This window comes from Armigeres subalbatus, chromosome 2 (genome assembly GCF_024139115.2).
Source record: "Armigeres subalbatus isolate Guangzhou_Male chromosome 2, GZ_Asu_2, whole genome shotgun sequence".
NCBI lineage: Eukaryota > Metazoa > Arthropoda > Insecta > Diptera > Culicidae > Armigeres > Armigeres subalbatus.
Window position 1 is genome coordinate 293,310,686 of NC_085140.1, and position 14,509 is coordinate 293,325,194.

Genomic DNA, 14,509 nt, shown 5'->3' on the forward strand with positions numbered 1-14,509 from the left:
GGAGACACGTTTGACAGTTCGTTTGGAGACAGAGGATTTATCTTCGCTCATCTATATATTCCACTATCTATACTTCTTATGAATGGTTTAAGCATAGATATAATTATCAAGATGTTGGGGTCAGAGCAAATTAGTACTCATTTTATGGTTCCAGTGTACTAAGTTCACCAGTACCCAGCGGTACCCAGTAAAACCAAGCAATCCTTCGCTTCGAATTTGAATTTGTTCTAATTTCCCATCGTTGTCATGGGTACAATTGCATTTGTTTGTTTATAATTTTTCGGTCGATGATGGTGATGTATTGGGAATATATTGCAGATAAAATTATTTATTTTTTCGTCATTTTATATCTTTTTATTCTTTTAGGTTGGTTTATATGCAGTACAGCAAAAGCAGTGGTGCGTAATATCTTGGAAGCACACACATTCATTCCGGTGATCATTTTGTCTTTTTGGTAAAATAAAAAAGAACGTTGTTTTACACATGTATGGAGTCGTGGGCAATGGTCTCCATGCGGCAGCTGCTCTGCCATCCGGTAATAGAGTTACCGTGTATCACTGCGGAACAAATCAACTTATGTCTTCTTCACACTCCAGTCCAGGGTTTTCAGCGCAAAGTATGTGATCCATTCTGTCCGCGGACTAAGCAGCTTATAAATGGCTTCAATGTCTGACAGGAGCAAGAATCCCATCGGGTGATCACCAAGAACTCCTTTTTAGTGACAGTTGGGTGCTAGAGCAGAGAAAGTTCGTTCTTTCCGGTGGGGTTGATTTGGGATGATCAACAGATGTGCACTTTTTCTGACCGCCCATTCAAGGGCTTCGAACAACAATTATTCGATTGTTCCAAGGATTGTTCTGTCTTTTCGGTTTGATAGGCCGAGATTCCTTGCTGTGACCCAAAGTTTGATAAAGTCGCATCAAAGGCGTGGATCGCTCGCTTGAACGTGTTGGCATCAGGAATATGGACGGACTTCCACTTCTGGCTAGCCCTCTTGTGCTGGAGCCTCAAGATATCGCCATAGACAAAGTTTACAACTATGTAAACGACTTTATTACCTAAATCGTTGAGTATTATAATTTATTTCGTATGAGTACCATTCATTATAATGAAAGATGTTTTTTTTCTCTGTGTTAAGTACTTTGTTCGTTTGAAACCACTGAGTAAATGAAAGTCGACCTTGGCAGAACTTTGCCCGAATTAGTAACAAGTCATATTTTTTAAACTTCTTTTCTTATTATTTTTCTACGTGGCTATTTCGTAAACTCGTAAACTCTAGTATAAACAACATCAGGATAATAATAACATTAATAACAACGAAATCAAGGATGGCTAAAATCTTGGTTAAACTGGACATTTCTAGAATACATGCTGGCCAGCTTTATATTTTGAAACGTGTGCAGACGGTCTAATTTTAGATATGCTTTCACAGACTTTTTGACTGGTGCAATAGTTTTCATACTTTCATGACCTTCTAGTAGAAAATTATAACGAATGTCCTCCTAAAAAAGATAGGATTACATAACAAAAAGCTACAAGTAACGTAAAAGACCCGTATGGGGAAGTCATTGGATCGTAATCGTCCTGCTACACGCACCAGCCATATACGGCTACAGCAGACAGAAAGAGAGCTGTTGTGGATATGTTAGTGAACACATAACCAGATGATAGTAAACGGATATCCTTGTTATGCTTGCTATCATCGATTTTGATTTATAGTGTTTAATCTGTCTACGATTGCGTTTCAAGTTTGTCCAAAGAATATTAGAGTAGAGTGGGGCAAGAGTACGCACTTAGCTTAAAAAAAAAACGTTGCGTAATTTATGAATGTTTCTTTTGATTAAATGAAATTATCATTTAGATGAAATTGTGTTTTCGTACTATGTTTAGGTGTACAACAAGTCCTAATACAATTTCATTATTTCGCTTCGGGTTCTTTGTTCGCTAAGTCCTTTCTAACACCGAATTACTTCAACTTATCCTAAAAACTTGTTATAATTTCGAATTCTGTCCCTTTTTTCTTAGTTGTGGATCTTTACGCTTTGGAAGAAGTCTTATTTTGGCCGGAGATACGGGTTTGACATCAGAACTTGAAGATTCATATGCGTACTCTTGCCCCACCGGTTCCTGCGTACTTTTACCCCACAGTCCCAAAAATTATTCAAGTAATGGTTTTGACTTCTTGGAAAACCAACCGAATTGGTGTTCTGCACCATAAAGTACTCTATACAATAGGTTATCGAAATGGTATAATGTTCACCTGATTGAACGTATATATGGTAATGAAATACTAGTTGCGGAAACCCAAATATTTTTAGCAAAATGGCCAAAAAATTATCTAACTCCATATCTCCCTTGTTGTTTATTCAAATCGTTTACAATTACACATGATAATAGTTAGCCAGAATACCTGTCAAACTGATGCAGTGCTGCTAGTTTATCTCTTTTTATTACTTCAAAAAATCGAAAACGTCTTCTTACCCCACGCGCACTCTTGCCCCACTCTACTCTACCCATTGGCTCGTGGTACTGAACCTCTCGAAGAACGAATTTGCAAGATAATGTTTTCACTGTCTGCCTAATCGTAACGGTCGAATGTTGGGGAGTCACCCAATGCAAAAAAAAAGCGTATGCAAGTCAAGTGCTGTTCGAAGGCCAAAATTAAATACTGGTGCGTGCTTCCGATCGGTTTAAGAACCTGCTTAGCCGTTACGCCAGCACCAAAGCTTTTCGAGAGGGTTAGTTGGGAAATATCTACTCGTAACCACCAGACATGTTCTTTTGGTAACAACGATAGAATCAATTAAATTACATTCTTGAAGAATCTGGTATCCATTCAAAACCGAATAAGTCGGTACAACTTGGACTGGACTGCCGCGGATGCGGAAGGATAAGTTCGATTCAAATTGTTTTACATCGTCGTTCTAGCTTTCCTGTAAAATAAAAAGGTTAAATCAAGGGCAATTGCCAAAGAAATAATATTTTTCGCCTGAATTTTTTTCATGCCATGCGATTTCTTTTTCCATATTCCAATTGTTGTAAAAACAAACTATGAAAATGTTACCTTGACAACAGTGCTAAATCTAGTTCTAAAAGGCCGAAAATAAATTACGAACTAGTAACTGAGATGACATTTCTGGGTACCGAGGATTGTCCATAACTTGCGCAACTGGAACCACAAAAAAATGCCAGTTTCATATTGATTGTTGGTTTAAGGTTGAAACTCAACGAAAAATTGGTATTTTGGTATTGGTATTGGTAATTGCAGCACACCTGAACAATTTGGAAAACCTTAGAAATTCCGAACGATAGGTCGGATCAGTTTATTAACTCGCAGATCAATTCTGCACAAATGGTACAGTGCATTATGATGGACGATGATATATACGTCAAATTGGACACCAGTACACTTCCAGGACAACATTTTTTCAACACTGAACAGAGTACAGATGTGCCTGATGACGTGCAATATATCCGAACCAAACCGAAAAAAATGGGGAAAAGATTTTGGTGTGGCAAGCAATTTTCTCCTGTGACTTAACAAGTTCTCCGTATTTCACAAACAATAGTGAAAATTTATAAAAATAATGTATCAAAAAACCATCTACCTACACGGATCCTCTTTTGTTTTGGCCGGATCTGGCAATGGCTCACTACGCTTCTGCTACGTTGGAGATACCGAAAAAGGAAAAAGTAGATTTTGTCGAAAAATTCCAAAATCCACCAAGGTGCCCTGAACTGCGTCCTATCGAAAAATGCTGGGAAAAATTTACTCGGTATCTTAAGGTAGATAAAAAAGAAGCAAGCTCTGTTGACTGCTTCAAGAAAATTTGGTCTGCGGCACAATGAAAAGTTACGGAAGAAGTTGCGCAGAATCTAATAAGAGAAAAGTCCGAGCATTCTTCAGAAATGAGAAGTAAATATTCAAAATCACGTGAATTCGTTCATATGTATGATGATTGTCATTTATATAAAGCAGCCCACAATGGGGAAATCCGATTTCAAAGGTGGAAAAAATTGATAACTTTCTTCACGAACAACTTACAGAAGAGATCAAGAGCTTATTCGGAAGGGAATTTTGCAAAGAATTCAGTGAGTGCTGTTTCATGGACGTGGAACGCATCTGTATGTAGTTATTGAGCTCGTTTTGCCCTAATGCCCCATATATCGCGAGTTTCCAAACTTTTGTCATTTCATCTTTAAGACATTGTTCTAAAATTGTGTTCATCTCTTCACTGTGGATCCACAGAAGGACACTAAGTATATTTTGTTGGTAAAAGTAGGAAATTTAAGGGATTTTGGGGTCAAATAAGCATCAAAGTGCATTTTATGTGCAATTTTCATGTATTCTGTAAAAAATAGTAATATTTACAGATAAGTGTTGATATTATTGTCTCAAAGTGTTCAACAGATATTGACAAATGTTTGCCGAACAAAAATCAATGAAATAAATCGTTTCAAATATGTTTTATTTGATTATTTATTGAGTAAAAAACGATTTTTAAAAACTTTTGAATAGCACCGATGCCAAACATTTCCAAACCATACCCGATAGCACAACTAGACAAGAATAATCATATGTTATGAGTCTTAATGTGATCATAGATAGGAGGTGATGGGAGATACTCTTTATTCTTACCTTTTTGCCCAAATTCCCCTATGAAATAATATAGCTCAATGATTCTGAGCAAGAAATGATGTAGTAATGTTAATTTAATTGATATTTTCCAATGATATAATGAAAATAACAAATAATCATATATGTAATTCATTAGAAATATTGAATTATAGGGGATTTAGGGGTCATACAGCTCATTTAATGTAACTTTTTATACAAAATAGGATAACTTTTCTAACGAGCGACTCACAGATAAGGTTAAAAGCTTATTCGAAAGCAAACTTTCCAAGAAATTCAGTGAGTGATGTAGACATGAGACACTTCTGTATGTAATTATCAAGCTCGTTTTGCCCCAATGTCTTATACATCACAGTTTATCATATTTTTCGTGCTTTTATCTTCCAAGTATTGTACTAAAGATTTGTTCTCCTCTTCATTATAGATCCAAAGAAAAGCACTATACATGCTTTGTTGGTGAAAGTTGAAAATTTAAGGGATTTTGGGGTCAAATAAGTATTAAATTGAAATTTACGTGAATTTTTCATGTATTCTTTAAAAAATAATAAAAATATTATTATTCTCCCAAAATGTTCTACAGACATTGATGTTTGAATGTTTGCGGAACAATGCCAATCATTCCCAAACCATACCCGTTTGCACAACTAGATAAGAGTAAATATATTAGTCGATGTGATAATAGATAGAAATAGATAGTAAATATTCTTTTCTCATGACGTTTTCCCCCAGTTCCTTTTATGAAATAATGTAGCTCAATGATACTAGGTTAAGAAATGATGGAGTAACATTGATTCAATTATAATTTGTCAATGATAAAAATAACAAATATTCGTAGATTGCATTGAAAAAAAAATCCAAGGGTTCAGGGCTCAGAACCATTTTTTTTAAATACATAATTAATGAATTGTTTCACTTATTTGTCCCAAAATGCCTTAAAAATCAATTTTAAATGTAATATATGGATATTTGTTTTTTTTATGGTATCAATTTCTGTTAAAAAAATTATGAAAATAATATCAACTATTATCTATAAATATCTGAATAATCAATAGGCTGTAGATTTCGCCAAAATTTACCATATGTAGAGCTACATCAATGCTTACAAGTTTTAAATCACCGTATATTAACCCAAAATGATTATTCGACGTAATATAGTGCAAATGATTTCTTGGTTATCATTATTTTTTACAGAATACATGAAAAATTCACATAGATGCAGTTTGATGATTATTTGACCCCAAAATCCCTTAAATTTTCAACTTTTTCCAACAAAATATGTATAGTGATATATATGGATCTACAATGAAGGGGAAAACAGAATATCAGTGTAATTTTTAAAAGATAAAAGTACCAAAATATGAAAAATTTTGATTTTTGGGACATTGGGGCAAAACCATCTCAATAACTACATACTGAAGTGTCTCATGTCTATAAAACATCACTCACTGAATTTCTTGGAAAATTTGCTTTCGAATAAGCCCTTAACCTTATCTGTAAGTCGCTCGTGAGAAAAGTTATCCCATTTTGTATAAAAAGTTACATTAAATGAGCTGTATGACCCCTAAATCCCCTATAATTCAATATTTTTAATGAATTATATGATTATTTGTTGTTTTCATTATATCATTAGGAAACTATCAATTAAATTAACATTACTACATCATTTTCTTGCTCAGAATCATTGAGCTATATTATTTCATAGGAGAATTTGGGCAAAAAGGTAAGAAAAAAGAGTATCTCCCATCACCTCCTATCTATGATTACATTAAGACTCATAACATATGACTATTCTTGCCTAGTTGTGCTATCGGGTATGGTTTGGAAATGTTTGGCATCGGTGCTATACAAAAGTTTTTAAAAATCGTTTTTTACTCAATAAATAACCAAATAAAACATTTGTGAAACGATTTATTTCATTGATTTTTGTTCGGCAAACATTTGTCATCATCTGTTCAACATTTTGAGACAATAATATCAACACTTATCTGTAAATATTACTATTTTTTACAGAATACATGAAAATTGCACATAAAATGCACTTTGATGCTTATTTGACCCCAAAATCCCTTAAATTTCCAACTTTTACCAATAAAATATATTTAGTGCCCTTCTGTGGATCCACAGTGAAGAAATAAACACAATTTTAGAACAATGTCTTAAAGATAAAATGACAAATAGTTTGGAAACTCGCGATATATGGAGCATTAGGGCAAAACGAGCTCAATAACTACATACAGATGCGTTCCACGTCCATGAAACAGCACTCACTGAATTCTTTGCAAAATTCCCTTCCGAATAAGCTCTTGATCTCTTCTGTAAGTTGTTCGTGAAGAAAGTTATCAATTTTTTCCACCTTTGAAATCGGATTTCCCCATTGTGCAGCCTTATGAATTTGTTCTAAAATAAACATGTTTTTTTTCAAAACAGGTGTCTACTTTCTTTAATGAACAGACCTTATGCTCTCTATGAACGAAGGTTTTTAACATGTTTATTTTAAAGATTTTACTAGCTTTGTGAACCTGTCATGTGTTGAAAACCTCTATAACATTCTTGGTTTATTTTATTATAACTGATTTGTTTTTCTTTTCAGGGATTTGGCAGCAAGAAACATACTCATTGACGAAAGAAAAACGCTTAAAATATCTGATTTTGGATTATCACGATCTGGTATTTACGTAAATACGAGGAACAAAAAGGTAAGCCGAATGCCTCTGGTATAATAATCTTGAAATGAGTGCCATACCAATTATTTTCTTCATCAAAGATAGCTTTGGAAATATTTTCCTGTCGCCTTGTACCCTAGCTTGTGTACCATGGTACCAATAACACCAGTCCCCTGCATAAATCACAATACTTTACACCACGGGGAAAATATTTGGTAGGAACAAACAAAATTTATCATATTTCAACTCAAATTCGGCTTTAAATTGGGCACAAATACAGTGTTAGTTTGATTCGACATAGCAAGTTGGTTTAAATAAATTTTATGTTGATTTTTCTGAGATTTAGCATTTAGTTTTAATTGAAACAAACATACGGTTAGTTTATTGCTTTGACAATGAATTATTGGCAGTGGCTGATTTTCTACCCGCCGCTGCCACATCCAGGCGCTATAGTATATGCGCAAAATAGCCAGCATGAGTTAACCGCCAGAAATTTGTATGGCGAAAGACATCTAACGCGGGTTTTCCCAAAACTATGAACTTTTCATGAAAAACTTTTTTTTTTGTGTCTTTATTAAAGAGACTTTCAGCCGGAAGCTGGCTCGTCTCCGCTCATGAAAAACTATTCGGTACCGGTTATGTAGTAAGGTGTTCGCTACTACGCCTACCAGAAAGTTAACTCCTAGTGTGCCGCTGTAAGCACGCTTAAAGTGGGCTATTCATTGATAACTAACCTAAAATGTTGGGTTGTTTTCAATCACAATGAATTATTGGCAGTGGCTGATTTTCTACCCGCCGCTGTCACCTCCGGCGCTATAGTATATGCGTAAAATAGCCAGCATGAGTTAACCACCAGAAATTTGTATGGCGAAAGACATCTAACGCGGGTTTTCTCAACAGTAAGAACTTTTCACGAAAAATTATTTGGTACTAGTCATGTAGGAATGTGTCCGCTACTACGCCTACCAAATATTTTTTCGATTAAGGTGCTTATTTTCGAGATATTAAACATTAGATGCCTTTCGCCATACTGATTTCCAAAAGTTAACTCCTAGTGTGCCGCTGTAAGCACGCTCAAAGCAGGCGATTCATTAATAATTTGTAACAACCAGACTTTAGTTTCAAATAAGCAAAATTATTGTTTGAATCAAAGCTTTTGTAGCTTCGTTTCTTCTTTACTTTTTTATTTGATAATTAACAAAATAGTAATAGAATCGTAAAATTTAAATTCATATTTATTTCTTACTGAACAATATTAAGCAATCATATTAAATGAATCGCCTGCTTTGGGCGTAATTACAGCGGCACACTAGGAGTTAACTTTCTGAAATCAGTATGGCAAAAGGCATCTAAGGTTCGATTTCTCAAAATTAAGCACCTTCATCGAAAAAATATTTGGTAGGCGTAGTAGCGGACACCTTCCTACATAACCGGTACCAAATAGTTTTTCATGAAAAGTTCCTAATTTTGAGAAAACCAGCGTTAGATGTATTTCGCCATACAAATTTCTGGCGGTTAACTCTTGCTGGCTATTTTGTGCATATACTATAGCGCCTGGATGTGCCGGCGGCGAGTAGAAAATCAGCCACTGCCAATAATTCATTGAAAACCTAACAATCGGAACTAAACTAAAATTCGCAATCGAGATTTCAGTCGCTTTTCTCGTGCGAAGATGCAGCCACTTTTGCCATGTTCCAGCGTTGTTTCATCGAATACCGTTCAATTTCTGCGGTCTGGATCTCCCACATAAAAGGAATGTGTATTGATCATTACGTTTCCTTGCCTGATTAAAAATGAAAACGCCAGGCGCGCCTCATATGCACTCATAATTATTAATTATGCATCATTCCAATAACATACATATGTAAGCTGCATACACGCAGATTACTTTATCGCGATTTTGATTAAATTTTGACATTTACTGTAGTAATAAATTTAAACCACGTAGGACTTGTTTAAACGTAACGTATTTACATTAAACTTTTGAATTTATGGGGTTTGATTATAGGTATTAATATTGGAAGCGGCGACAACTTCCACGCTGTGTAGAATTTGTTGTTTTCAAAACTTCTGGAAAGAAAACTGATAATTTAACACCTAATAATTACTCAAGCAAATGTGAGGCATTTATAGATTTCTTATAGATGATAGTATTTAAAGATCGGAGCCCTCCTCGGTTAGACGCGCGGCTACAAAGCAAAATCATGGCTGGGTTCGATTCCCGGTGCCAGTCTAGGCAATTTTCGGATTGGAAATTGCCTCGATTTCCCTGGGCATAAAATTATCTTCGTGTTAGCCTCATGATCAGAGCTTAAAATATTCATCTTCATGAAGCAACTTCGGTCTGAATTTTGACAAACATCGCATGAATATTCAAAACATAGAATGACATAGTCAGACGCCTACTCTACGAACTCATTCATTCGACTGTCACTGAGTGTGTTTACTATGTGCAGAAAAAAACATAATTAGCATTGTTTATGTTGATGTTTACCATTGAAAGTGCCTCGCGGATGAAAATCGGATTCAGTCCTGTGTGATAAATCACTTTACTCAGTTGAAACATGTTCAGATTTCAGATAATTTATCAATTTGTAAAATGTGCATAAATATTCAATGACTAATATTCAACTGAATATTGACTGCCTAGAGCCGACTATGAATGTGTCTGGAAGTGAACTGACAAGTGAAAAAAGGTGGACTTTACCAAAAATTTTCGATTATTTTACACTCTGCATGATATAATAATTTTGTTGCTTCTTTTTGCTAACATACGTGGTTACTGCTGAAAAAACACAAAAATGAAAAACATGTCCAGGAGCAGTAACCCTACTAAAATAGCTAGGAGGTATTGCTAATACGTTAAGAAAGAAAAATTTAATATTTTGACTCTAAAGTCCGAGTTTAAATCCAGTTTGATAATATAATATCTCAGAAATTGAAAACCAAAGTATAATATAATGTTTATTAAAATATTATTCTGGAAATTATTTTTGCAGACTTTTTTAAAACATTTAGGGGAAGTGTTCCGATCTCCATCCCACTGTACATATATCAATCTCATCGCTAAACAAAGAAATACGGCACCAAATTCGTCGCTTCTTTTTGTCAACATGCATGCTCACTGCTGAAAAAAATCACAAAAATAATAAACAAACCAAATTCCTTTTCATTGCTGTGTTTTTGATGGGATGGAAATAGGAGCTATGGGATGAAGTGCCGAACCGTTCCCCTACATGTAATACGGCGAAATTTTGTAATCTATAATGAATATCAGCACCATTGCTGGTTGTGCATCATTTGAAACCAATCACTTTCCCTGGATGAGCAGACCAAATATCTTTGGGCTAATTGATATATAAATTTCAAAAATTCTTCGAAAGATAAAGGCGCTAGTAGAAATCGAAATCTTCCCTTTCAGCGTAACGTTTTTGATTTCCAAAAATTTAAATGACACTCAGTATAGTAAAAAAGACGTAAGTCCTACACTCAGTGAACTGAACTATCGAAATTCATAACTGGCGCCTTATGAATCTTCGACTGATTATTTCACCAACAGTGCTTCTTATACGCAGTTACCTTCTCGAGTAATCCAGCGTCGATGGGCGTGTGGTCTACATACCGCCCTCCCGACCCCGACGTCCATGGTTCGAACCCAGTCTGCCGCACTTCCCTTTTTTTCAAATGAAAATCATCATTCATAAGGCAACATATTGAAATTCATACCGATTCCTTGTGGCAAATTTTCATAAGGCGTTTGATTGAAAATCATACGATCATTTTCCTCAGTGTACGTCAAAAGTAAGTTGATAGTGCACTTCCTAGTTTTTATCATTAATCCCTTCCGGCACACCTTCTATGGCACCGAATCCGCGCCCCTTGAACGCATCGGCGACTAAATATAATATGAAGTTGAAAGATTTGCAGTTCCAGAGCTGTCACAACAGTCACGGATTTCGCGAATTTCGCGGATTTGCTCTTCCAGACGCGAAAATCGCGGATTTATACTAACACTCTCTCTCGAAAATTGCAAATTTTAGAATTGTCTGAAATTAATTTGATAAATTTAAAATGCTATTGTTTCTTTGTGTGAGTGTATGAGGAGTAAATAATACTTTGGGACTCTGTTGACCTGACAAATTGATTATATTGTAATTCTGAATTTCCGGGACGCTGAATTATGGTTTAAAAGTTAGTCTTTGTTTTCAATATTTTTGACATGTTGTATGTTGTTGCGAAAATCGCGCATTATTATTACAATTTGAAAACGACAAGTCGTCTATTTTGCTGACATTATCCGGATCAAACGCCTCAAAATTTGCATCTAGGAAACTGTTGACGTGAAACTCGCTTTGATGGAAGCCGACGAGTCATCTGCACTTCCACGATAAATCACTGGAATGTTGGATATATGGTGTAGGGAGTGTGGCAGGGTTCGTTTTGGTAAACGGTATGCCGGAAGTAACGTGTAGTTTGATCGAGAGTCAAATAAAAACACAATCGAACGCGCACTAATCAATTGACTTACGACCGCACAATGCAGAACTACTACACAATGCAGAAACTATATTAGACGTATTGGTCATTCATCTTTTATTGAGCTCACTTTAGATCCATCCACACTCTAAAGTTCATTTTTTTAATGTCTGTGCATTTTTTGTTCTTATTTATTTCAATTTAATTATTGTATGTGTTATAACTTATAAAGATCAATGTAATCAATGTGTCATGCGATAGTCTATTAACAACGCAACGTTTTATAATTACCATTCGTTCCCCCGCGATTTACCGATAGTATAAATAAATATCATGTAGTTTAAGTTTTTTTCAGTCAAAATTAGCAGAAAATTTAGAACATCAATTACAATAAATATTAAACTCCAAATTTTAGTCAATGAAATGCTTCCCTTGTCTAAAAAGTGGAATCTAGTACGAAACGCTGTGGGAGGCCTTACTGTTAAGTTCGGCATATGTAACTGTAAAGCTAGTAACTATAAAGTAGTTTTGCGATAAATTACCGTTTGCCGTGTGCCAGTCTGATTTAACGCCGAGTAACGCGTCAAACCGCTACGTGGACATCGGCCCTAAGACTTCCCGATACGTGGCGCGGTTGATGCTTTTGCGTTTAATAGAACCTTGCATACAGCGCAATATTTCCGTAGCGCTTAAAAGAACTTCGAAGAAGCATCTTATTTTAAGAGAAAGGGATGCGAAGAACTGCTCACAATAAAAATTATGTAGGTGCAGGAAAAACTTAAAAAAGAACTTACCGAAGAAGTTTGACATACACACAACAAGCAAACCGCCATTCTACCATAATCTAGAAAATGGCTTTCGTCAACAATTTTTTCTGCTCCATCGACCGGATATTGTAGTTCAAACGTGCCAAGCTAAAACCAGTTTTTTTATTTGATTGCTTGAATGTGTCAGTATAGTTGATTCATGTCATAAAATATTAAAAATAAAACTTTATACCACCAGAAGGATAAACTTTTTAGTGCGAAAAATAAATAAATTTAAATTTATGAAAAACAATTCCGGGTTCAAATTAAAAATGGAAAAAAATGTTGAAAGATATATTGCGGATCTTTTCAAAATTTTCCATTTTGCGGATTCCGTAAAGTTCTACCGCAGCTGTCAAAGTTCTACCGCAAGCCTGAAAATCTTCAATACACTGAAACAAAAAGCTGATATTTGGCGTTGTCATCGTAGAATGCCATGCCACACAGCAGAGAGAAAGTATGAAGTGACAGCTGCGGTAATTTAAAAATTGAACCGTAAAGAGGAGAGTTTTCTCTGGAACAGCAATATTATTAATTTGAAGCTTGATTTAGCAGTGTTTAGAGAAGAATCTATAAATAAACTGAACATATTTAAAGCAAAAAATATCCCATCATTCCTGTCAAATGGGATAAATGTATTATGTAAATCGGAAAGAACTCACAGGATTCCGTTGGCTATGATTTCTAACTTCGTACTTCAACTTATTCCGGGAGGCTACCCTCGTCCTTCATGTCTTCAGGATATCCAGGATTGAAACAAATTTGGCAATTCTCTTAGCCACAAACAAAATTCTCCAAAAATTTCTCATTAATATTAAGGTAGCACTTAACAGAACTTTTATTTTTTTTTACTCATCTGGGTTTCAGCGGCCGAATATTTGTGATTGAACAAAAATCGCTCGTAGAACCTTTAAAAAAATGGACGCTTGCGAAAAAAACATCCGAATCAATTCCACAAGGATTCATTCATTTATAATCCATAAAATTATTTCTGCTATATAAATTCATTCAAAACATTTCACGGCATAAATTCTTTCATGCCGGCATAAATTCTTTCATTTCTCTATTGATCAAAGTTTAGATATAGGGGAAAATACCTATTCTTGGCAGTCTAAGACATTCGCCAAATTGAATGATAAAAATAATGAATAATTACACTAAAACACAGGTACAGTTTAACTGGTATACATTTGCATGCTCTTTCTTTGATGATTGGTGTTCACTAAATATAACAGCTTTCACCACAAACTCAGTAAATTTAACATAATGTAACAGGTAAATGTTTCTTCTATTGGCATAGCAATTTCTTTTATCAGCAATGAGTTTGCTCCCTTCAGCAACTAGACATGGAAGTAGAAAACTGGTAATGTATTGGTGCCAAATGCTGGTTGTTTATATCCTCCAGTAGTAAAATTCATTCATATTAATCGGCCGCACGCTCATCTCGCTTCACTCAATTTTGGAACAAACTTTATTGTTTATCAAAACTGGCTTAAAACAAAACATGAATTTTTAGCCTTGGCATCAATTTTATGTCATGTAGACAGATAGGCAAAAGCATTTAAACACATAGTAAAACAAATTTAACCCTTATGCAGCCATAAAAAAACAGACGTGAATGGCAGATAGGGTACCTGTGTACCCAGATATTGACCTTTTTATAACTTTTACCATTTTCAACCTATTTGAATAATGTTGGCCATTTTGGAGAAGGGAACTTATGTGCTTTTTGTCCACTGCTAAGATTTACATCTCTTGTCTTTTGTAATGCCTTAGAGTCGTAAGCAAAAGTCTATCAACCAGTTTCAAATATACAACTTGCTCTTTGCGGTCCTTACATGATATGTTTGTTTCATCAAAAAAAATCATGGTGGTTGTGCACAAGACACGACCGCTCGACGTAAACTACGTAAAACCAAATCTATACA

General features: G+C 35.0%; 1 protein-coding gene across 1 annotated transcript in view; it reads left to right on the forward strand.

Moving 5' to 3' along the window:
- Positions 1–14,509, forward strand: part of LOC134212419 (platelet-derived growth factor receptor beta) — a 538,624-nt gene that overhangs the window by 511,047 nt on the left and 13,068 nt on the right. Inside the window, exon 21 of the mRNA XM_062690252.1 lies at positions 7,227–7,332. Within this exon, the coding sequence (XP_062546236.1) occupies positions 7,227–7,332 (106 nt within the window). The remainder of the gene's footprint in view (positions 1–7,226; positions 7,333–14,509) is intronic.